The following is a 26,790-nucleotide window of genomic DNA, read 5'->3' on the forward strand; positions in this document are numbered from 1 at the left end:
TAAATAGAGCTTCAATGAACATTTTGGTACATGACTGTTTTTGAATTATGGTTTTCTCAGGGTATATGCCCAGTAGTGGGATTGCTAGGTCGTATGGTAGTTCTATTTGTAGTTTTTTAAGGAACCTCCATACTGTTCTCCATAGTGGCTGTATCAATTTACATTCTCACCAGCAGTGCAAGAGGGTTCCCTTTTCTCCTCACCCTCTTCAGCATTTATTGTTTGTAGAGTTTTTGATGATGGCCATTCTGACTGGTGTGAGATGATATCTCATTGTAGTTTTGATTTGCATTTCTCTAATGATTAATGATGTTGAGCATTATTTCATGTGTTTGTTGGCAATCTGTATATCTTCTTTGCAGAAATGTCTATTTAGGTTTTCTGCCCATTTTTGGATTGGGTTGTTTGTTTTTTTATTATTGAGCTGCATGAGCTGCTTATAAATTTTGGAGATTAATCCTTTGTCAGTTGCTTCATTTGCAAACATTTTCTCCCATTCTGAGGGTTGTCTTTTGGTCTTGTTTATGGTTTCCTTTGCTGTGCAAAAGCTTTTAAGTTTCATTAGGTCCCATTTGTTTATTTTTGTTTTTATTTCCATTTCTCTAGGAAGTGGGTCAAAAAGGATCTTGCAGTGATTTATGTCATAGAGTGTTCTGCCTATGTTTTCCTCTAAGAGTTTGATAGTGTCTGGCCTTACATTTAGGTCTTTAATCCATTTTGAGTTTATTTTTGTGTATGGTGTTAAGGAGAGTTCTAATTTCATACTTTTACATGTCCCTGTCCAGTTTTCCCAGCACCACTTATTGAAGAGGCTGTCTTTTCTCCACTGTATATTCTTGCCTCCTTTATCAAAGATAAGGTGACCATTATGAAGGAAACGATAGCAAAGATCAATAAAACTAAAAGCTGGTTCTTTGAGAAGATAAACAAAATTGATAAAACATTAGCCAGACTTATATCTCTCCATCTATTGTAACATCTTTAATTTCTTTCATCAGTCTTATAGTTTTCTGCATACAGGTCTTTTGTCTCCTTAGGTAGGTTTATTGCTAGGTATTTTATTCTTTTTTTTGCAATGGTAAATGGGAGTGTTTCCTTAATTTCTCTTTCAGATTTTTCATCTTAGTGTATAGGAATGCAAGAGATTTCTGTGCATTAATTTTGTATCCTGCTACTTTACCAAATTCATTGATTAACTCTAGTAGTTTTCTGGTAGCATCTTTAGGATTCTCTATGTATAGTATCATGTTACCTGCAAACAGTGACAGCTTTACTTATTCTTTTCCAATTTGGATTCATTTTATTTCTTTTTCTTCTCTGATTGCTGTGGCTATAACTTCCAAATCTATGTTGAATAATAGTGGTGAGAGTGGGCACCCTTGTCTTGTTCCTGATCTTAGAGGGAATAGTTTCAGTTTTTCATCATTGAGAAAGATGTTGGCTGTGGGTTTGTCATATATGGCCTTTATTATGTTGAGGTAGGTTCACTCTATGCTTACTTTCTGGAGGGCTTTTTTCATAAATGGGTGTTAAATTTTGTTGAAAGCTTTTTCTGCATCTGTTGAGATGATCATATGGTTTTTATCCTTCAGTTTGTAAATATGGTGTAGCACATTGTTTGATTTGCGTATATTGAAGAATCCTTTCATTCCTGGGATAAACTCCACTTGGTCGTGATTTATGATCCTTTTAATGTGCTGTTGGATTCTGTTTGCTAGTATTTTGTTGAGGATTTTTGCATCTATGTTCATCGGTGATATTGGCCTGTAGTTTTCTTTCTTTGTGACATCTTTGGTTTTGGTATCAGGATGATGGTGGCCTCGTAGAATGAGTTTGGGTGTGTTCCTCCCTCTGCTATATTTTGGAAGAGTTTGAGAAGGATAGGTGTTAGCTCTTCTCTAAATGTTTGATAGAATTTGCCTGTGACGCCATCTGGTCCTGGGCTTTGTTTGTTGGAAGATTTTTAATCACAGTTTCAATTTCCGTTCTTGTGTTTGTTTTGTTTATATTTTCTATTTCTTCCCAGTTCAGTCTTGGCAGGTTGTGCATTTCTAAGAATTTGTCCATTTCTTCCAGGTTGTCCATTTTATTGGCATAGAGTTGCTTGTAGTAATCTCTCATGATCCTTTGTATTTCTGCAGTGTCAGTTGTTACTTCTCCTTTTTCATTTCTAATTCTATTGATTTGAGTCTTCTCCCTTTTTTTCTTGATGAGTCTGGCTAATGGTTTATCAATTTTGCTTATCTTCTCAAAGAACCAGCTTTTAGTTTTATTGATCTTTGCTATTGTTTCCTTCATTTCTTTTTCATTTATTTCTGATCTGATCTTTATGATTTCTTTCCTTCTGCTAACTTTGCGGTTCTTTTGTTCTTCTTTCTGTAATTGCTTTAGGTGTAAGGTTAGGTTTTTATTTAGATGTTTCTTGTTTCTTGAGGTAACATTGTATTGCTATAAACTTCCCTCTAGGACTGCTTTTGCTGTATTCCATAGGTTTTGGGTGATCGTGTTTTCATTGTCATTTGTTTCTAGGTATTTTTTTTATTTCCTCTTTGATTTCTTCAGTGATCTCTTGGTTATTAAGTAGTGTATTGTTTAGCCTCCATGTGTTTGTATTTTTTACAGATTTTTTCCTGTAATTAATATCTAATCTCATAGCGTTGTGGTCAGAAACGATACTTGATATGATTTCAATTTTCTCTAAATTTACCAAGGCTTGATTTGTGACCCAAGATACAATTTATCCTGGAGAATGTTCCATGAGCACTTGAGAAGAAAGTGTATTGTGTTGTTTTGGGATGGAATGTCCTATAAATATCAATTAAGGCCATCTTGTTTAGTGTATCACTTAAAGCTTGTGTTTCCTTATTTATTTTCATTTTGGATGGTCTGTCCATTGGTGAAAGTGGGGTGTTAAAGTCCCCTACTATGAATGTGTTACTGTTGATTTCTCCTTTTATGGCTGTTAGCATTTGCCTTATGTACTGAGGTGCTGCTATGTTGGGTGCATAAATATTTACAGTTTTTATACCTTCTTCTTGGATTGATCCCTTGATCATTATGTAGTGTCCTTCTTTGTCTCTTGTAATAGTCTTTGTTTTCAGGTCCAAATAGTTATTTTATCTTTATATATGTATCTAATGAGATACCTGAGAATGCACTGCTTTATTCAATAGTAATCTAATTTTTTATTTACTTGTTAAATATGTGTGTGCATGCGCACACACATGCGCACACACACACACACACACTTCTTAAAATGATTAGGTGTTCTACTCTTGTAACGGCAGTGGCCTGTATTTTTTAATAAACATGGACAATTAAACATAATGATTGTTTTATGGAAACTGTTTGGGCAGAGACCCAAGTTTTCAGTGAACTGTTGCTATTAATAATTAAATAATTTTTAGGTAAACATTACATTAAACAGCAATGCTATATTATAATAGTGTACCTCAGTGGATTAAACCTGAAAATATTTACCAGGAATTAATTATATTAAAACTTTAGGTATCATTTGAATCCAAATTCCAAAATATAAAATTTTCCTTTTTCCCCTATATATTTTGTGTATATTCTTGGAACTCTGCAAAGTAGTTACTGTCTTGTTTTTTTTCCCCTCTGGCAAAATGAGAAAAGCAGTATTTTATGGAGGGATCATTAACAGGTACTTGTGCTTTGAATGGATTGATAGTACTTGCTGCCTTTAGCTATGAACATCTTTTTGACAACTGTCCCCTGTTGAATCTCTTGGAGAAAAGAAGGAAGAGAGGAAAGGAGGAAGACAAGGAAGAAGAGGGTGGGAAGAGGAGAGGTGGATGGACAAAAGGAAAGTATTTCCAAGTTGCAAGACAGCGTATGAATGGAGTTTTATCAGTAGTCAGACAAGCTTTTTGAAACTCCCAGTTGATTATTTAAAACACCAAATACACATTTCTTTGCAATGACGTGTATTTTGTTTTCTCATTCTACTATAAAGCAATGAATCTTTAGCTTTGGATTATGTTAGTTATTTTATTTTAAATTTTTTCCAATGAAAATGCCCAAATTACCAAACATAGTGTAAAAAATTCTCATGTAACTTAAATCTTGTCCTAAAATTTTAACAATTGTTATAGTATTTATGGATCAAATATTATAGTATAGGTGGTTTTTTTTGTTAAATTTTGTAAGTTTATAAAGTCACATGGACTTTTAGAAGAAGCACTCCTGTAAATATAAAGGAACACCTAACCCTTTCATGTTCACCACAGGTTTTTAAAAAATTTGTGCAGCAGTTTTTAACTCTTCTACAATCATATAATACAGAGAGAAATATATAATTTTGCCTCCAATATTCAGTGGAGAAAATTGAGAAACTGAAGGATAAAAAAATATCTCTAAAGTTTCAAAATAAATTATTAACTCAAAAAATATTTATTAGGTCCTTCCTCCATGAAGCAACTTATATAGCAGCAACATTTGTAGAAGGAAATTATGTGATTTTGGCAATTACAGTATTTTGGTAATTCATGTGAACAGTGTATGAACAGAAAAATATAAAATTGCACACTTTTTTATTGAATAAATTTGACTTGTAACATTGCATATGTTTAAGGTATACAATATGTTACTTTGATACATTTATATATTGTTAATGTGATTGCTGAAGTAATATCACATTATATAATTATAATACACATGATCACATTATATAATTATAGTACAGTATTACTGTCTATTTATTATACTGTTCATTAGATCTTCATGGCTTATTTACCAATTCTTACAAGTTTGTACCCTGAAAGACCATCCCTCTTGTCCCTGTCCCCATCCCCGAGTAACCACCATTTTATTCTGTTTTTCACAGGTTTAACTTTTAGATTTCACATGTAAGTGACATCATATAGTACTTGTCTTTCTCTATCTGACTTACTCTCTTAGCATAATGTTGTAGCAAATGGGAGGATCTCTTCCTTTCTCATGACTGAATAACATTCCACGGTGTATGTATACCACATATTTTTTTACCCATTCGTCCACTGATGGTCTTTTGGGTTGTTTCCATATTTTGGCTATTGTGAGTAATGCCGTGATAAACATGGGAGTGCATGTATGTTGTCAAAATCCTATTTTCATTTTCTTTGGATGTATACCCAGAAGTGGAATTCCTGGAGTATATGATAGATCTACTTTTAATTTTTTGAGGAACTTCCATCTTGCTTTCTATAGTTCTTAGACTAATTTACATTCCCACCAATAGTGTGTGAGGGTTCCTTTTTCACCACATCCTCACCAGCATCTGTTGGTCCTTGTCTTCTTGATGATAGCCATTTTAACAGGTGTGAGGTAATGTTTCACTGTGATTTTGATTTGCAGTCCCCTTATGATTAGTGATGTTGAGCATCTTTTCATGTGTCTCTTGGCCATTTTGATGTCCTTTTTGGAGAAATGACTATTTACTCCTTCTTCCCATCTTTTAACCAGATTGTTTGTTTTTTGTTATTGAGTTGACTGAGTTCCTTATATATTTTGGATATTTATCACTTATTCGATAAATGGTTTGCAAAAATTTTCTCCCATTCTGTAGGGTGTCTTTTCATTTTATTAATTAATTTATTCTTTTGATGTGCAGAAGCTCTTGAGTTTGATGTAGTCCCATGTTTTGATTATTTTCTTCTATTGTTTGTTATTTTGGCATCATGCCCACCAAATTATTGCCAAGACCAATATCAATAAACTTCTCCCCTAACATTTTCTTTTAGGATTTTTATGGCATCAGGTCTTATGTTTAAGTCTTTGACCCATTTTGAGTTAAATATTGTGAGTGGTGTGAGACAGGGATCTACTTTCATTGTTCTGTATGTTTCTCCAATTTTTCCAGCACCATTTGTTGAAGAGGCTATTCTTTCTCCACCGGGTATTCTTGGCTTCCTTGTTGAATACTAGTTGACCGTATACGCCAGGGTTTAATTCTGGGCTCTCTATTCTGTTCCGTTGGTCAATATGACTTTTTTTCCCCCAAGTACAATACTGTTTTTCTACTATGGCTTTGTAGTGTAGCTTGAAATCCAGAAGTGTGGTATCTCTGGCTTTGCTCTCTTCTCTCAAGATTGCTTTGGCTGTTTGAGGTCTTTTGTGGTTCCACACACATTTTAGGATTGTTTCTTCTATTTCTGTGAAGAATGCCTTTGTTATTTTGGTGAGGACCATGTTCAATTTGTTGATGGCTTTAGAACTATTGATATTTTAACAATATTAACTCTTTGGATGCTTGAACATATGTTTGTGTCTTCAATTTCTTTGATTTTGTTTGTGTCTTTCCATTTGTTTGTGTCCTTGACTTCTTTCAGCAGTTTTGCAGTTCTAATTGTACAGATCTTTCACTTCCTTGGTTAAATTTATTCCTAAGTATTTTATTGTTTTTGATGCTATTGTGAAAGGGATGGTTTTCTTTATTTCTTTCTCAGGTGTTTATCATTAGTGTAGAGGAATGAAATTGAGTTCTGTATGTTGACTTTGTATCCTGCCAATTTACTGAAATTGTTGATTAATTTCAATAGTTTTTTGGCTGATTCTTTGGGATTTTCTATATGTTCAATCATATCATCAGCAAATAATGACAGTTTTACTTCTTCATTTCTGATTTGGATATATTTTATTTCTTTGTCTTGAATAATTGCTCTAGCTAGGACTTCCAGTACTATATTGAATAAGATTAGTGAGACTAGGCATCCTTGCCTTGTTCCTGGTCTCAGAGGAAACACTTTCCATTTCTCTCCATCAGGTGTAAGGTCACCCTTGCGTTTGTTATACATGGCCTTTATGTTGAAGTATGTTCCTTCTATACCCAGTCTGTTAAGGGTTTTTATTATGAAAGGATGTTGTTTTATGTCAAATGGTTTTTCTTTCTCTATTGAAAAGATCATGTGATTTTTATTTTATTGATGTGATGTGTTGGATTTATTGATTTGCATATGTTGACCCATCCTTTCATCCTAGGAATAAATTCCGCTTGGTCATCATATATAATTCTATTAATGTGTTCTTGAATTTGGTTTACTAATATTTTGTTGAGAATTTTTGCACCTATGTTCATCAGGGATATTGGTCTATAGTTTTCTTTTCTTGTGGTATCCTTATCTGGCTTTGGTATCAAGGTAATGCTGGCCTCATAGAACAAGTTTGGAAGTGTTTTCTCCCCCTCAATATTTTGGAAGAGTTTGAGGAGGATTGGTATTACTTCTCTAAATGTTTGATAGAATTATCCAGGGGAGTTATCTGGTCCTGGAGTTTTCTGTGTTGGGAATTTTTAAATTACTGATACAGTGTCTTTACTCATTATTGGTCTGTTCCTACTTTCTATTTCTTCCTGATTCAGTCATGGTAGGTTGTGTGTTTCTAGAAATGTATCCATTTCTTTTAGGTTGTATAATCCATTGGCATATAATTGTTCATAGTAGTGTCTTATGATTCTAGGTATTTCTGTAGTATCAGTTGTAATGTCTTCTCTTTTCATTTCTAATTTTATTTATTTGACTCTTCTTTTTTTTCCTTAGTCTAACTAAAGGTTTGTCAATGTTGTTTATCTTTTTGAAGAAACATTTTGTAGTTTCCTTGATCCTTTCTATTGTTTTTCTGGTTTCTATTTCATTTATTTGCATTCTGATACTTACTATTTCCTTAGTTCTGCTAACTTTGGGCTTAATTTTTTCTTCTTTTTCTAGTTCCTTGAGGTATAAAGTTAGGTTGTTCACTTGAGATTTTTCTAACATCTTAATGTGTTTATTGCTATAAACTTTCCACTCAGATCTGCTTTTGCTGCATGCCATGATATTTGATATGTTGTGTTTTCATTTTCATTTGTTTTGAGATATTTTTTATTTCCTTTTTGATTTCTTCTTTGACACAATGGTTGTTTAGGCGTGTGTTTACTTTCCACATGTTTGTAGATCTTCTCATCTCCCTCTTGTTGTGGACTTCTAGTTTCATACCAATTATGGTCACAGAAGATAGCTGATATGATTTCAGTCTTCTTAAGTTTGCTAAGATTTGTTTTGTGACCTATCATATGATCCAGCCTGAATGTTCTATGTGCACTTGAGAAGAATGTGTGTTCTGCTACTGTTGGATGGAATATTCTATATGTGTCTATTAAATCTATTTGTTCTAAGGTGTGGTTCAAGTCCAATGTTTCTTTGTTGATTTTCTGTCAAGACAATCTATCCATTGCTGATAGTGGGGTACTGAAGTTCCTACAATTACTACATTGTTGTCTATTTGTTCCTTAATATCTATTATTACATGCTTATATATTTCAGTGATCAGGTTTTGGGAATGTACATATTTATTATTGTTATATCTTCTTGATGTAGTGACCCCTTTACTGACCTTCTTTGTCTCTTCTTACCTTTTTGGGCTTAAAGTGTGTTTTGTCTGATACAAGGATGGCTATATCCACCTTCTTTTCATTTCTGTTTGCTTGGAATATCATCTTCCATCCTTTCACTTTGAGCCTATGTGCCTTTAGAGCTGAAATGAGTCTTCTGTAGAGAGTATAGAGCTGGACCTTGTTTTTTCAGCCATCCACCCACTATGTGCCTTTTGATTGGTGAGTTCAATCTGTTTACATTTAGGAGTGATTATTGATATGTAAGAATTTACTAGTACCATTTTATCTTTTGCCTTCTGCTTATTTTGTTTCTCTGTTGTTCCTTTTTTCTTCCCTTTCTGTCTGCCTTTATAAGTTGGTGGTTTTCTATGGTGATTTGCTCACTCTCCCCTTTTTTATGTTTATGTTTCTGCTCTAGATTTTTGCTTGTTGTTACCATGAAGTTTACATAAAACATCTTACAAGTAAAATAGCCCCTTTCCTGCTGATGCCAGTTTATCTTCATTCACCTATAAAGGTTTCATCTGCTTACTTACTCTTCCCCTTTTATGTTTTTAATGTTAGAAATTATCTCTATGCTGTGATTTCATTACCAAGTTGTAGTATCTATAGCCATTTTTTTTTTTATTGCAGTACGCGGGCCTCTCACTGTTGTGGCCTCTCCCGTTGCGGAGCACAGGCTCCGGACGCTCAGGCTCTGGACGCGCAGGCTCCGGATGCGCAGGCTCCGGACGCGCAGGCTCACGGGCCCAGCCGCTCGGCGGCATGTGGGATCTTCCCGGACCAGGGCATGAACCCATGTCCCCTGCATCAGCAGGCGGACTCTCAACCACTGCGCCACCAGGGAAGCCCTCTATAGCCATTTTTAACGCTCTTTTCCTTTAACCATTATATTATAGTTAAGAATTTAATATACTGTTCTAAAAAAGATTTACAGTATTCTAATTATGAGTATTTATCATCTTAATCAGAGTTTTATGTACTTCTGTCTTTTTGTTTCAGCTTGAAGAGCTCCTTTCAACATTTTTCATAAGGCAGTCTAGTGGTGGTAAACTCCCTCAGCTTTAGTTTTTCTGGGAAAGGCTTTAATTCTCCTTTATATCTGAAGGATAACTGCCACATAGAGTATTCTTAGATGGAAATTTTCATCTTTCAATATTTTGAATATGTCATTCCATTATCTGTCTCCTGACCTGAAAAGTTTCTGCTGAGAAATCTACTGTAGCCTAATGGGGGTACCTTTGTAGGTTGTTGTCTTTTTTTTTTTTTCCCCCTGGCTGCCTTTAAAATTGCTTCTTTATAATTGAATTTTGACAGCTTCATTAAAATGTGTTTTAGAGGTCTTTTTGTGATGAGATAACAAGATATTCTGTTAGCTTCGTAGATCTGTATATTCATCGCATCCCCAGGTTTGGGAATTTCTCAGCTATTATTTCTTTAAATAAACTCTGTCTCCTTCCCACTCTCTTCTCCTTCTGGGATGCCCATTATTCTTACATTTACCTTTCCAATAGAATCAGATATTTCTCATAGGCTTCACTTTTTAAAAATCTTAGTTCTCTCTCTTCTTCCACCTGAATTATTTCTATATTTCTATCCTTGAGCTTGCTAATTCTCTCTTCTACCTGATTTGCTCTATTTCAAGTACATTGTAATGCATTCTTTATCTCATTTATTGAGTTCTTCAGCTCCAGAAATCTGTCTGACTCTTTTTTAGAATTTTAATCTCTTTGGTAAAGTATTCCTTCTGCTTGTTATTTTCATTCCTAATATCATTGCATTGCCTTTATGAGTTTTCTATTGAATTTCTTCATAACAGCTGTTTAAAACTCTTTATCAGTTAGATCACAATATTCCATACCTTTGGGTTTAGTTGCTGGAAAACTGTCTTTTTTTTTTTTTTGCGATACCGTATTACCATGATTCCCTAAATAAAAAATGGAACACCATTTTTATTTAGGTAAGACTTTGTTTACTTTGATCCTAAGAATGCAACAGGTTGGTAGTTAGGAGCCTTCCTTTACAGAAGGTGGCACTATGGCACAAGTTTTTGTTTTCTCTTACCAGCATTAACTAGCGGCTTCTAAGATTGGGAACCCACACAGTTAAAACAAAACAAAACAAAAACAACAACGAAGAAACAACGCGTGGTGGCAGAATGTGGGCGCGGGGGGGAGGTGTGTGTACTTAGCACTTGGGGCTTTGTGGGTGTCCATGGCCTGGTAGAGGTAAACTCAAGTTGGGATGGGGGCGGCGTCCCAGGGGTCCTTGGGTGGTCGGTCGGTCCCCTTGCCTCCAGAGACAGACAGCAGGAGACATTTTACTTCAGTTCTCTTTGTCTGTCTACTTACCTTTCCTTTCCCCCTGCCCATTCACTGCAGTCTCTCCTCAGAGAGAGAAACTGGTCCCGCCAGCTGTAACACACGTGGCCGGGCAGACTTCCAGTCACTGCCTTCATCCTCCACCTCCTCTGCCAGAAAGGTTGTGCTGGCTCGCTGCCAGAACAGCAGCCGCCTTCTATGCTGTCACAGCCTCCTGCCACCAGCTCTACAGCCACTTCCCTCAATCTCTGCTACCTACTCCATGGTCCAATCCACCCACTTTGGATGCACAGGTGGATGGATCTCTTGGATGTTGGTGTATGCTGTGGATAGGTGCTTATTTTTTTTTTCTGGTTATGGACGTCCTAATAGTTGTAAATCAAAGGAGAGAGAGAAAAAAAGGAACGATTCACCCTATCATGATACTGACATCACCCCAAAACTGCATATTTCATTGCTCTGTGACTATTTCAACAATTCGAGTAAGTTGTGTGGAATATTAGACTTTGCCCCGTAAATGGATATTTCAGATTTATATACAAGCAAGGAAGTGTTCCAGTTAATGAGCTATAGATAGTGAAAATCTTTTTAAACTAAATATTTAAAGTAATATCAATACTAATATGAGTCAACAGCTGAGTTTCCCAAGTGCATCTTTCTGGGCACTAGCGTGATAGGGCCTCAGATATTTGAAAGTATGTCTTTTACACTGCCCAACTCTCCAATTCTGGTTTAATAACCACAGAACATAATACAGATACCAGGGCTGCAATTTAGTGCACACTCCCGGTGGCCACGTTGAGGGTCTCTCCTGGCCCAGTTGAGGTTTTCATCCACTGCAGAGATCTCTCAGCTCCTGTCCCGAGTGTTGTACATTTCCTTCTCTGAAGAACAGAATGTGTCTTCCTTAAGTACACAAATAAATCCTCTCACTAAATCAGAATTTCAGGGGCAGCGATGGGGAATTGCCCTTTGGGTATCAGTGTCTGAAAAACTGCTGTATCTATTTCTCCCCTGAATTGCATTGCACAAAATTATACAATCTTGATAAATCTAGAGATGTTACTTCTAACACAGACATGTTCTAATCTTTCCATTTGTGAATTATTTTTGAAAAATATCTGAGTGTGTTGGATTGCTGAATTTTACTGACATGCCCTGTTTAAGCAGGAATGCGAATGCCTTCTGAAATGAATACTTCACTGGCAGTCCCTTCCTATTAGTGAGAACCCCGCTTCTCTATCTATATTTTCCTGGGTCCCACTATCACATACCTACCCCACACCCAGCCTGGAAATTAAGACCGCATGAGTTTTCTGTTAGGATGAACTTGGCTCAATGTTTTAAGCTCAATATATCTCAGGGTTGAAATATAACTTAGATATGGAGATTTAAGAAAGTTGCTCTCAGACTTGTGATCAATTTAATTCAGCAAACATTTATCAAATGCTTACCATGGGCCAGGCACTGTGATAGAAGCTGAAGAAATAAAGATAAGTAGTGGTTCTTTAAAAAAAAAAAAACAGTGTTGTTCCTATATGAGAAGCAGTATGATTCATTAAACTGGCACAAGTTATAATTTTAGAACCACTCCCATCACTGGGAATCTGTTCCATTTGCTGAATATAATTTTCCAGCAGTCACGAGGGAATAATAATTGGGCTAATTAAAACTGACCTTTAAAACAGGTCTAAATCCTTGTCTGCTTAGCGTGCTGAAGCAGGACAATCCATGAAAAACTACAACCATTCTCCCTCCAGATATTTGATTCCTCTGAAGGCTGGTAGAGTCACACACCCTTGCACAATTTTAAAACCATGAAGGGATAGAACTAAGTTTTATAAATGGGCTCCTGGATGTATAACTGGGGAAAAAAAAACTGAAAGTTTCTCTTCTTTCTCAGTAAGTTATTTAAATCATAGCATTTATTTTTAAGTGAATATTCAGGGTAGTTGATAAAGAGAAAGCCCCCCTGCCCTTTTTTAAAAATAAACTTTATTTTTTGAGCAGTTTTAGGTTTACGTAAAATTGAGCAGAAAGTACAGAGGTTTCCCATATACCCCCTTCCCTCAACATGCTTAGCCTCCTCCATTACCAGCATCCTTCTCCAGAGTGGTGTTGATACTTTTTTTATTTTACAGTCGATGAACCTGCGCTGACACATGATAGTCACCCCAAGTCCATAGTTTATGTTTCACTCTTGGTGTTGTACATTCTGTGGGTTTGGACAAATGTATAATGACCTGTATTATATTATTATACCGAATAGTTTCACTGCTCTTAAAATCCCATGTGTTCCTCTTATTCATTGCTCTCTCCCATCTAAACACTGGCAACCACTGATCATTTTACTGGCTCCACACTTCTGTTTTTTTCTAGAATATCATAGAGCTAGAATCATATGGTATGTAGCCTTTTAAGACTGGCTTCTTTCACTTAGTAATATGCATTTAAGTTTCTTCTGTATCTTTTCATGGTTTGATGGATCATTTCTTTTTATTACTAATGTTCCACTATATGGATGTACCACAGTTTATTTATCCATTCCCTACTAAAGGATGTCTTGGTTGCTTCCAGTCATTGGAGTTTAATGACTAAAGCTGCTATAAACATTTTTGTGCATGTTTTTGTGTAGACATACGTTTTCAATCCCTTTGGGTAAACACCAAGGAACAGATTTTGGATTGCATGTAGGAATATGTTTAGTTTTGTAAGAACCAGCCAGTCTTCCAAAAAGGCTGCACCATTTTGCATTCCCACCAGCAATGAGAGTTCCTGTTGCTCTACATCCTCGCCAGCATCTGGTGTCATTAGTCTTCCAGATTTTGACCATTTTCATAGGAGTGTAGTGTATCTCATTGTTTTAATGTGCATTTCTCTGAAGACATATGATGTGGAGCATCTTTTCATACGCTTCTTTCTCATCTGTATATCTTCTTCGGTGAACTGTCTGTTAAAGTCAGCTTTGGACCATTTTTTAATTGGAGTCTTTGTTTTCTTATTGGTAAGTTTGAGTTCTTTGCATATTTTGGATAAAAGTCATTTGTTCGATGTGTATCTTACAAATATTTTCTCCCATCCTATGACTTGTGTTTTCATTCTCTTGACTGTCTTTTGCAGGGCAGAAATTTTTAATTTTAATAAAGTCCATCTTATCAGTTCTTTTCTTCATGGATCGTGGCTTTGTATCTACAAAGTCTTTGCAGAACACAAGTTCATCTAGATTTTCTCCTGTGTTATCTTCAAGGAGTTTTATAGGTTTGTGCTTTACAGTTAGATATGTGAACCATTTTGAATTAATTTTTGTGAAGGGTGAAAAGTCTGTGTCTAGATTCATGTTTTTGCTTATGGAAGTCCATTTGTTCCATTACCACTTATTGAAAAGACTATCTTTGCTCTATTTTATTGCCTTCGCTACTTTGTCAAAGGTCAATTGATTAAATTTGTGTAGGTCTACTTCAGGGCTCTCTGTTCTGTTTCACTGATCTATTTGTCAGTTCTTTTGCCAATACACTGTCTTAATTACTGTACCTTTATGGTAAGTCTTGAAATCAGGTAGTGTCATTCCTACCACTCTGTTCTTCTTCAAGATTGTTTTGTTTATTCTGGGTCTTTTGCTTCACCACATAAACTTTAGAATCAGTTTGTTGATATCCATAAAATAACTTGCTTGAATTTTGATTGAGATTGCCTTGAATCTATAGATCAAATTGGGAAAAACTGAAATCTTGACAATATTGAGTATTGTCCATGAACACGGAGTATCTCTCCTTTTATTTAGTTCTTCCTCGATTAATTCCTCAGAGTTTTGTAGTTTTCCTCATATAGATCTCATGCATATTTTGTTAGATTTATACCTAAGTATTTTATATTTTTTAGGTGCTAATGTAAATAGCATAGTGTTTCAGAGTCCTAATTCCACTTGATCATTGCTGGTATATAGAAAAACAATTGACTTTTGTATTTTAACCTTGTATCCTGTGACCTTGCTATAACCACTTATTAGTTCCAGGAGTTTTTGCATAGATGATCTTGTCATCCATAACAAAGACATTTCTTTCCTAATCTGTATCCCTTCTATTTCCTTTTCTTGTCTAATTGCATTAACTAACACTTCTAGTAGGATGTGGAAAAGGAGTGGTGAGAGGGAAAATCTTTGCCTAGTCTTGATCTTAGTGGGGAAAGTTTCAAGTTTCTCACCATTAAGTGTGGTGTTAGCTGTAAGTTTTTGGTAGATATTCTTTATCAATTTGAGAAAGTTCAACTCTATTCCTAGTTTACCAAGAGTTTTTACCATGGATGGGTGTTGGATTTTTTCAGATGCTTTTCTTCATCTATTGATAGCACCATGTGATTTTTCTTTGTTAGCTTGTGGATGTGATGGATTACATAAACTGAATTTTGAATGTTGAACCAGCCCTGAATACCTGGGACAAATTCCACTTGTTTCAGCATGTAATTCTTCTTCTATTTTTTTTAAAAAATCTATTTGTTAAAAGTTTTATTTTATTTTACTTTATTTTTTTTTTTGGCCACACCATGTGGCTTGTGGGATCCTAGTTCCCTCACCAGGGATTGAACCCGGGCCCCCTGCAGTGGAAACATGGAGTCCTAACCACTGGACTGCCAGGGAATTCCCTGTAATTCTTATACATTGTTGGATTTGACTGCTAATATTTTGTTGAGGATTTTGCATCTGTGTTCATGAGAAATATTGGTCTGTAGGTTTCTTTTCTTGTAATATCTGTGATTGGTTTTGGTATTATGGTAATATTAGCCTCATAGAATAAGTTAAAAAGTATTCCTCTGCTTCTATCTTCTAAAAGAGATTATGGAGACATGGCATGATTTCTTCCTTAAATGTTTGGCAGAATTCACCAGGGAAGCCCTCTGGACTTTGTGCTTTCTGTTTTGGAAGGTTATTATTATATTATTAAAAGAATTATTTGAATTATTGTTTCAAATTTTTTAATAGGTATTTGTCTTTCTCTGTCTGACTTATTTCACGTAGTATGATAATCTCCAGGTCCATCCATGTTGCTGCAAATGGCATTATTTCATTCTTTTTAATGGCTGAGTAATATCCCATTGTATATATGTACCACATCTTCTTTACCCATTCATTTGTCCTCAACAAAATACTAGCAATCCAAATCCAACAATACATTAAAAGGATCATACACTATGATCAAGTGGGATTTATCCTAGGGATGCAAGGGTTTTTCAGTATCTGCAAATCAATGGCTGTGATATACTACATCAACAAATTAAAGAATAAAAACCATACGATCATCTCAATAGATGCAGAAAAAGCTTTTGACAAAATTCAACACCTATTTATGATTAAAGACTCTCCAGAAAGGGGCATAGAGGGAACATATTTCAAAATAATATAGGCCATATACAACTAACCTACAGCTAACATCATACTCAACAGTGAAAATCTAAAAGCATGTCCTCTAAGATCAGGAGCAAGACAAGGATGTCCACTCTCACCACTTTTATTCAACATAGTTTTGGAAGTCCTAGCTATGGCAAACAAAGAAGAAAAAGGAAAGGAATCTAAATTGGAAAAGAAAGAAGTAAAACTGTCACTGTTTGCAGATGATATGATATTAGACATAGAAGATCGTAAAGATGCTACCAGAAAACTACTAGAGCTCATCAATGAATTCAGTAAACTGGCATTTTCTTTGCTGAGGAATTTTTAGTCTAGTTTAGACCATAATGCATACTGGAAAGATGCCATTTATATACAGTTGTGTATAAACTGGATTTGAAAGTTCTGAAGAAACTAAGAGCATGCATCACCAGTGAGCTGTAGTAATCCAAAGAGGTTTGTCTGGGACTGTTTTCTATTTATGGAGGGGGTAGATTTAAGTAGTTTTAGGAGGAGGTCAAGGGTCTGGAAAACACTCAGATAATGTCACGTAGATTGAGAGGATTAAGGCAACTATGTTTTCCCCAGCTATGGGAAGTTCCAAATTTCTAAGATTTTACCTGGAGAAAAAATATATATATATAATTTTTAAAAACAAGCTGAAATATTGTTTAATAATTTCAGTATAAAACTGTTCTGTTGGCAGGACAAACAATAGGCTATTGATTAAAATGATGTTACAATAGGTACAACTACTGAGACAATGATCATTTAATACATAAGAATTTATTATAGAAGCATGTACCCAAGGATGTTCTGAGCACTCTGATCTGAATCATACATAAATCATGAACAATTATGGTGTGTTTGTATTTTCTATAAGACACATTACAATGGATCATCAGTTTCCCTTTAGAGTTCCTAAGCTTTTCTGAGCTTCTGAGTACATTTGAGCTCCTGAGTACATTTGAACTTTTGAAGGGATAAGTGCATTTCAAAACTGAGATTATTTCATAGAATAATTTCTTATTAATATGAGTGTTATTATGAAGAGAAATAAACTTGCTGTAGCCTATTCTGTAATATTATGTCTATTTTCATTTGTTAATTCTTATAAGGTTATTACTTGTACTCACCTCATTTTCCCCCTACGTGGTAAATAGTTGTACTTTTCAGTTGTTTTGCCATCTCGTTTGTTAAAAACAATTACTTATGAATAATTGTTGTAGTTTTGAAGCATTTCATAATTCATCTTTTTTTTGGATAGAAATAGTATCTATCAGACTTTTGATAAGAATAATATTCAGTGGAAATCAAATATTTTTTAATGATTCCAGAAAAAGAAAATTAAATTGTGTCTTAACAATTTTGGCTCCAGGAATCGTAGTATAAAATATAGACATTTCAGATTGAAAACAATGGTTAAGGAGATTTTTGGGTGGCATCTGGGACTTCACCTTACTTGAATGTAATTTAGTTAAAAACACAGTGAATGTACAGAAAACACTGTCCAAACACAGAGCCGCTCTTTTCCAAGTACCTTATTGGACATGGTCACGTTTTTTGATCACATGCATTCGCAAATTTGACTGGTGGAAGTGAGTTGGAACAACCAATTAGGGTTGTAAAGAAAATGATCATTTTTAAAATTGTTTCTCAAAGGCAAAGATGACTTCATAAGAGCAAGTACATCTTACTCTTTTTTTTTTTTTAAAGACTAAGATTCATATGCCTTCTTTTGAGGAAAGAATAAAAGATGAGAATATGGCTTGGAACGTTGAATGCTGCCTTCTATATCTCTCTATAGGGAAAACGTCCTTATAGAATATTTTGAAGAAGCTTATGTGATGACTTGTCTTACCATACTGAAAATAATAAAAGCAAACACTTTTAATCCTCATAGAAACCCTATGAGTTGTGTGATTCCCCTTTGTCCAGTTGTGTGATTCAGTTGTGTGACATCCTCATTGTACAGATGAGGTAACTGAGGCTTAGGGAGGGCCAGTGGCTTCCCAAGAGTAGGCAGCTTGGTAAATGCCATGCCCACACCCTGTCTGGCTCCAGAATCTACACTTGGTCCTCACTGTTTCCAACCTAGAAAGGAGAGACCCCAATATGTTGAGATGAGAAAGATGTGAGCAGAGGGGACTGAGTGCGGGAGCGTCTGGGGAGACTCAGAAAGGAAGCCGTGCTGGGGGGGTGGGGGAGGCTGGGAAAGGAGCAGGCTTCCCAAGCTAAACATTTGATGGAGATAATCTTCACTTACCCTCAACCAGCTCTGTGACTTTGAGCAGGTTAGTTAGATCCCTGGGACCCCTTTCCCTAAAGGGGGAATGACGCAGGCCTGGTCTGCTCAAAAGGCTGTCGCCCCTGAGAAATTGTCACGTTAACATTCGAGTTAGCACAGCTGACTGTGGATTGTGGATGATCCCAATCTTCTGGAATTTTCTGAATGGCTAATAATGCCCCAGTAATGTCTCAACAGCTTTGTACTTGCAATGCACACACCACGGGTGCTTCTTTGCTCTTCCTTGGGTCACGGACCCTTCGGGCACTTTGCTGAAGCCTGACCCCTTCTCACAGCAATGCTTGTAAATGCATAAAGTGTATACATAGGGTTAAAAGTAAATAGTTATATTGAAATGCTGATATCAATGTACTAGAAATTGTAACGTAATGTCTACTTAGTTATTAGCGCATTAAAAAACAAGATCTAGTGGTGACTTTAATAAATACTGTTATTTTGAAGTAAAGGGGACCATAAACAATATTTCTAGATATCTGTGACAACGATTGCTATTAAAATATCTGTAACTTATGTTGGTAACAAATGCACGGGCACTGGTGAATATAGTCTGGTTTGTCTACATTTTTGATTGAAGAATATGCTAAATTTTAGTTAGAGGTTAGTGAAAATAAAGACGTAATTTGTTCTATTCATCTCAACGGACCCCCTATATCGTATTTGTACCACATGTTAAGAACCCCTGAGCTCTGTGGTTCACTGCTTCAAGTTCTGTGAAAAACCCTCCTGAGCTTTGATTGAACTTCTAATGAATCTTTAGATCAAGCTAGGGAAAACCAGTACCTTAAAAGTAGTCTTCCTATTTGCAATCATTGTAGTCTGAATTTATGTAGTTTTTCTTTAATGTCTTTCAATACAATTTTTATAATAATCTCCATAAATGTCCTGCAAATTCTGTAAGATTCATTCTTAGATACTTTATATGTTTTGTTAGTATTTGCTATTCTATTTAATTTAATTTCTAACTATGGATAAGTTTAGAAATACTATCAGCTTTTGTATAATGAATTGTTAAGCTAGCCAGTGACTTTCAGAATTTCTACCTCCATAATCATGTCATCTGGAAACGATAACAGTTGCTTTATTTTTTCCAATTTTGTGCTTTTAATTTTCTCTTACGTACTGATAGGACTTTCAGTGCAATGTTCAATAGAAACAGTGGTGCCTGTGAAAGTGTTCTTTCTGATTTTCAAGGAAATACTTTTAATATTTTCCCATTTAGGAGTGATGTGCTGGAACCAATTTTTAGCAGCTAGCAAGAGCCAATCATTAACTTTTCATGAATTTTGCATGAAAATACAATCACTATTAAAAATTAAATTATATAAATTAAATTATATAAATGTAATTAATTAAATCATATTAAAACAAAAGTAATACATTCTGAAATACATTCTGAAAACTCACCACTTCCTACTTTATTTTATGTCATCTTGCTGTTATCAGTGCTCTTGAGGTTATTTACATATCTTGTGTCTGCGTGGTGAAAATACTATATAATGATGTGATATGTGCATTCTTTTTCCAACTTCATGGTCAGTGACATCACGTTGATAGCTTTGAATTGGCCATGGTACTAGTATTTACACCATGGAAAGTGGCAAATGCTACCAATCAGGGTTTTTAATTTTCCTTAAGAGCCTGTTGTTAAACATTTACTAACACACCTCTGATCAAGACTGATGTTTGCCACAGGCTCTAGCATTTTCCTAGCCTGTTAACTAAAAAGAAAGGAAATTAAGGAAGAAAAGAAGGGAGGGTGGCAGGGAAATAGGAAGGAAAGGAAAGTAAAAGGGAAGGAAGAAGAGAGGAAGAGCAGACAGGAAAGCTTTAATCAGTGTATTAACCCGAACGTGGTGTTTCCCCCCAGATAGCTGTGATGCTCCTCTGGCGTCTGCCTTGCCCCGGGCTTCCTTCAGCAGCTCCTCAGAGCTGTCCAGCAGCCACGGCCCTGGCTTTGCAAGTCTTAATCGCAGAGATGGTGAGTCTGCAACTGTCTTCTTGTCAGTCTACCCTGATTCTTTCACAGACAGAATTATTTTCATTTTTAGTTCATAATCCTTCTTATGGCTCAAAAATTAATTATACTGAGTTTAATGAAATTGAAGAAAGCAGCAGGTTCATCATATCAGCTAGTATTCATCTGCTAGCTTTCTTCTTGCTTATCATCCATTTTTTGGTTTGTTTTGATATCTTCCTTCCCTATTGATTGCCAGCATATTATCATCAATAAGATTTATGAGAAGGGAATTATTGGAGTTTAGATTATTTCCAGGGTTATCATCCCTTTTTAGTTTTAGGACTGGTGATAGAAGGGTGACCAGTCAAGGGTGCTGGTCATGAGTAACTAAAACAGCACATGAAGGAGCCAGTGCTGCAGCCACTGGGGAAAACTGAACAGGCCCCTGCATGATGTTTGCGAGATGTGAAGCTGCCAAAGGATGTCATGGGAAAATGACTCCATCCCAGGACTGGGCCTGGGAGGAGACCAGGTGAAGGCTGCTACTGAAAATAAAGATTCCCTTCCTATTAGCGGGAAGGGAGTTAATGACTTACTTTTTGGAAAGGTCCATTTTTGCTACTTGAATGTTGTCGAGTGAATTAGCTCTTCTATTGCACAAATAATAATTCAGTGGATTAAATAAGTGAATGCATACACTTCAAATTCAAATGCTTTGCTACTTTTTTTGATTAACTTTTATTGGAGTATGGTTGCTTTACAGTGTTGTGTTAGCCTCCACTGCACAGCAAAATGAATCAGCCATACACATACAGATATCCCCTCCCTTTTGGACTTCCCTCCCACTTAGGTTACCACAGTGCATTAGGTAGAGTTCCCTGTGCTATACAGTATGTTCCCATCAGTTGTCTATTTTATACATAGTATCAATAGTGTATATATGTCAATCCCAGTCTCCTAATTCCTCCCACCCCACCCCTTTCCCCCTTGGTATCCATACATTTGTTCTCTACGGCTGTGTTTCTATTTCTGCTTTTGTTTTGCCACTGTTTTAAGGGATAGATTTTTTAAATGAAAGATTAATTCAGAAAGTAAAAGTTAAAATTAACTGTGTCCCATGTAAATGCACTGCTGTAAATTCTGGAGATACTAGTAACGAATTGAGTGTTTTCCTCCCTTTCTCTGACATTTCTAAGATCAGAGTTTAAGTCTAGCTTGAACCTTACTGTGTCCTTAAGGATCAAATTTGGGAACCTAGTAAGTGATCAAATAGATTGGCAGGGAAGAGTAAGAACACAGGTGAAGAAATTCAATGAGCTCAGGATGGGAAGGCCTGTCCATTAATTGTCCACCTTCATGGTCTTTTCCCAGGAAAAAGCATGTTGTGGCCAGATATGTACTCCTCAAAGCATCATTCATAATCATTCTTAGCACCCCAGTAAAAATATATTCTCATTGAAACCAGATTTCAATGAGATCAGTTATCAGATTACCCATTTTCGGTGTGATGGTTATTCTAATATCAGCTTAACATCTAAACTTTCCAGTGGTTTCCCTAAAATTGTAAAAACTAAATAAGCCATATTTAATTAGTTTAAAGAGGCCCAAGGGGCTTGTGTGTTGTGTTTCTAATTTGCATGTGTAGAGTATCTTTATGATTCAGGCCTCCAGTGCTATCAGTATGGTGGCACTGGGAAGTTTATAAACATTAGAAGGGAAAATCCTGAAGCTTAAGATGAACTTATTTCCATTATATTTAATTAAAAAAATAATAACTCAGAATATTATAAGCCATCCTTATAAAATGGTAAATACAAAGCTTATCTTTTATATTTAAACTACTCTCTTTGCAAATTTAAATTAATTATTTTAAGAGCGGCAGTCAACTGATGAGGTTTTATTTTTAATGGTTGTTGCTACTCTGATTGCATGTAGTGTACATTTCACTAAATATTCCTAGATATCACCACCTGATTTCAGACCCATTTCTAAAACATGCTTTAGACAGCACAATTTATCAATATTCCTTCTGAAGGATTATCTATATGTGTTTTCTGTTAAAAGCTAGCATCCCAGAGTCTTTATTGACATTTCCTTTGCCTTGGTAAATGCTGGAGAACATATTAGTTCACTTTAGTTTAGATTATTATGTAAAATGTGGATAGTATGAAATGTGGATGAATATAATGAGGGCGATGATTCTTCATATATAGTAGTTTTAGCTTTTTTGAATATTTTGTGTATGATCTAGTGAGGAAAATCATTTTAGACTCCCTGATTGTATGGTTAAAATTTCCTTGGTCTGTGTTGTGGTATTTGGAAGTTTTAAAGAAGGTGGTCTGTCTTACACCCCTAGTTTCTTATTTTTCCCATAAGTCATTGCGCTTCTAGAATGTTCATTAAGAATTAGAAATGTCTCAAATATCAGAGTGTCCACCAAGAACTTTATGCATAGCAGCTGATCAATTCATCTACCTGATACATAAAGGTAGTAAGAGAATAGTCTATACATAATTTTTGATTGTATATGTGTGCATGTATATAAATTTGACCCACTGTATAAACCCCCAAAGCCAAAAAATTCCAACTTTAAGGCATTTTATGATTTTAAAGTACTTCACTGATTCAACACATAGCAAATGTTAATTAATTGACTAGAACTTATTGCACATTTCATGTTTTCTCTCTTACGTATTTTTTACTTACGCAATTTATTTATGTATTTATTTTGTTTTCTATTAATTTATGAAAAGTAGTAAAATATTTCTTAGAAAAGACTTTGCAATAAATAGAAGAAAGAAGTCTGTGAAGGATATTGAGAGGGATATGAGCAGAGAAGTTAGGAGAGATCTAGGTGTTTCTAGGGGCAGGTGGGCCAAAGCAGAGAGATGCAGACCAGGAGCTTTGAAAACCATAATTCCTGAGCATGTTACCACCTGTTTGCCAGTATTTTCTGTGAGCTCCCTAATGGAAGTGTTGGTTATTGTAGAGATAGTAATGGGCTAGTATCATCACTCAACATTGGACTAAGTGCTCCTGGGGTTTACTTTTGAAATATCTAGTCTGGTTCCTCTAGCATTCCCATTTTGAAGTCTGGGATTGGGTTCCAGGTAATACATTTAACAAAGTATCCACTCTGAGGTCATACACCTTACCTTTTTATACAAAGAAACACAAATTGCTGGAAATGCCTGAATGTATAATTTTTCAGAACTGATGGATTTTTTTTAAGGAGTAAAACACAGACACGTACATTTATTCATATACCTATGCGAGAAAATTGATGCCATTAGATAAAAATGTAAAGTTCTTGAAGCTTTACAGTCAAATTGGGTTTGACTATTCATATTAGCTGAATTTGTTTCCATCAATATGAAATTGATGTTTCCTAGAATTACAAGTGACCTAATATTTCTCATATAAAATCAAGATTGCTGAAATCTGTGTATTCTAAATAAGAACATGCTATAATATTGACTTCATTTTTTTCTTCTCAAAAATCTCCTAAAGAAACTTTATCCAGTTTATCCAAGTTTATTCAAAACAAAAGTTAAAAAACCAAAAGTAAAAAAACTACCTTAGAGTAAACCATGCTGGACTTTCATTCTAGATCTTGCATGTGAAAATAGCCTTTTGATTTTACAATTATTGTTACTCTAGGTGACCCTTCATGAAACTGGCTTTAGCATTTCAGATGCTGCTTTCCAACTCTGGATAACATGTTCTCTTTAGCCACGTGACGTGTTCTCTTTAGTCACCTCAGGCATGGTGGTGAGATGCGTGGTCTGGCCAGAGCTGATTGAGATTGATTAGCAGGAAGTGTACACACATTTTGTTCTCCTTTTTTGTTCCCCCAAAGTGCTTGCATAAACAATCATCCCCAGAAAGAGGGACCACTCCATTCATGGCCCAGATTCTGAAAATCACTCCCTCTAATGCAGCAAGCCAGTCATCACTGACAGTGCAAATGAGACTGCTTTAAATTTAACTTGATCAAAAATGGCATTTCAGATTACTGTATTGTGTATTGCAGACAGAAAGTAGATGGAGACAAGCTGATCTGACTGGATGTTTTCTTTTCTCTTTGTAATTCTGCACCTTTCCCATACTGAGACATTGATCATATTTCCTCACAACAGACTTATGTGTTGGTGGAGCCAGGAAAGATTTTGTCTAATGCTCCCAATACAATTAAAGTTTGAGCATATTAGAAACAATTCTCAGCATTAAGATATTTATTTCTCACTTGAGGAAGTACATTTACTAGTACAAGTTAATACTCCAGGTTTTAGCAGGAAATAAATACACATGATTAGATTAGGAGAAAATGCTTAGGCCTGGGTATCAGACACTAAATATTTTCTTATAACCTGGAACGTCTGATTGTTTGGACTCTGCAGTATCCCAAATAAGCTATGATGTAAAATTCATTGTCTTTTACAAAGAAATGTTAGAAAATGGAAAGAGTGAATAATAATTTTAAATATCTAAATATATATCAACTCCTGATATAAATCAGAATATTATTGAATACATCAAAAATGTTTGATGCAAATCTTATAATAATAAACTTGTCCCTCATATTTTTTCATAAAATCGTAGTTCTCCAGTATTTCTATCTTTTATTCACAGGCTAGGTGCCTGGTAGAACTGGTCAGTATTCCCAAATACTAGTCTGAGCAATTCAGATTGCAATAAAAGGGCTTGCAAACCAGATTTTTATAAAGGCATATGAATGTACTGGGGAATTTTTGCCTCTGGATGTCAGATTTTTCATTCTGTTTATCTGTGCTTCCTAAAAGTTTTTAGACCTATTAGGGCCAAGACACATTCTTTTTCCGATTTTTCTTAACAAATGATCCTGCAGACGCAACTGTTGGTATTGAGTGCAGTGGACAGGCCAAATGTAATAGCATCCATGTAAAATACACCCATGTACTAAAGCACAGAGCACTGTCTTGGCAACCATGCAACTTTATTAAATCAAAGCATGATGGTAGCATGTGAGAGGAGAAGCCCCCAAATCCCAGGGTTCGTGCAGACCCTGCCGCACAGTTGTCACACAGAACTCATCTGCTCAGATTCTCCCATGGTCCTTTTCAAGGTCTGGAGTCTCCAGGTTACCTCCATAGAACCTAAGATGCTAGATGAGACAAACCAGAACAAACCAAACGTGTTTTTCAGCGTTGTCAACAGCCTTCAGGGAGGCAATGTTGTCATTTCTCTCTACCAAGTAGCCCAAATTATAGCACTACCCCCAGAATAAGGCAATCCTCAGTCTCTTTTGGATTCAGTAGACTCAGTAGACTCTTTTGAATGGGTGAGCATCTTCCAGGGATGCTCAGATTTCTTTGTTCCTGCTTCTTTCCAAGACAGTATTTGGGTTACAGAAGGGCTCATGCCCTCATGGAGCTGGATGGTGGGGCTTTTCATGTTGGGGCTCAGCTCCTTGCTATCTGCTGAAGGGAGTTTGTCTGCTTTTAACGCTGAGGGTTACTCGGCACCTGCTCCTGAAGCCTGCGGCGGATTTACCTCTTGGTAAGACCGTGTTCCCAGGGAACAGGTCATTGTCCCTTCCGGGATCTTTGCGATGTCACTTCTTGCCTCCCTGAAGCCTGCCCGTGAGTCTCATTTGGTTTCCAGCCTTGAGCAGCCTTGGTTACAGGTTTAATTTGCCTTTGCCAAGTTGACCTTCTGTTCAGATCCAGTCAGACTCTCATCTCACTTCTGTGCCCCCTTTTGATGGCCTGTGGGCAGTCTGGTTCACCATGCCAAGGGGAAAAAGATCGTCAAATGGTTTTGTCCTGGCAGTTTAGTCCAGAAGTAACATTATCACTTCCACTGAGAGCTTGTTGGCCAGAGCTGGTCACATAGCCCCACCCAACCACCAGGGGGCGTGGAAATCGCAATCCTCCAAGTGCCTGGAAGGTAGAAGAAGGGAAATAGCTGGCAACCATTAGTAATGACTACACAGCCCCCTACAAGGTGATCTCCCAGAATTCCAAATGGAAGCCAAGACAAAGCCTTTCCACAGCTTGCTTATTCCTCTCACTTTTCTGATCCCCCTGGGACTTCGCTCCTGAGCAAGGTGTCTGAATCACCCTCCCACCATCTTTTACCCTTCCTCCGTTTCCTCTCTTTCCCACGATCCTCTGGGTTCCCATCTCTTCTTCCTGCCAAAGAGGGAGACATCACACGTCCTGTTTCCTATTTTCTGAGTTGATCTTTGCCCTCCCTGGCTTCTCTAGGGCTTCATGGGATAATGATCACGGGCTAACATGATTTACCAGAGAGGAATGAAAAACACAACCGTTTATCCTTGCAAAATCATGTCTGTGTTTATAATCTGCACAGTAAGTATCTCATGGTGGGCACAATTTTGCCATAGTATTTTTCCAAGCGTAAGTACTGCCTATGACGTACTTGGCAACTTCCCAAAAGATATGTGGAAGCCCT

General features: G+C 36.2%; 1 protein-coding gene across 2 annotated transcripts in view; it reads left to right on the forward strand.

Annotated features, from left to right (window-relative positions):
• LOC309800172 (contactin-associated protein-like 3) overlaps positions 1 to 26,790 on the forward strand; it is a 178,907-nt gene that overhangs the window by 12,837 nt on the left and 139,280 nt on the right. For both annotated transcript variants that reach the window (XM_082614073.1, XM_082614072.1), the window contains exon 2: positions 20,245 to 20,355. In XM_082614073.1, the coding sequence (XP_082470199.1) occupies positions 20,245 to 20,355 (111 nt within the window). The remainder of the gene's footprint in view (positions 1 to 20,244; positions 20,356 to 26,790) is intronic.

This window comes from Mesoplodon mirus (assembly GCF_964341445.2).
Source record: "Mesoplodon mirus genome assembly, chromosome: 1".
Taxonomy (NCBI): Eukaryota; Metazoa; Chordata; class Mammalia; order Artiodactyla; family Ziphiidae; genus Mesoplodon; species Mesoplodon mirus.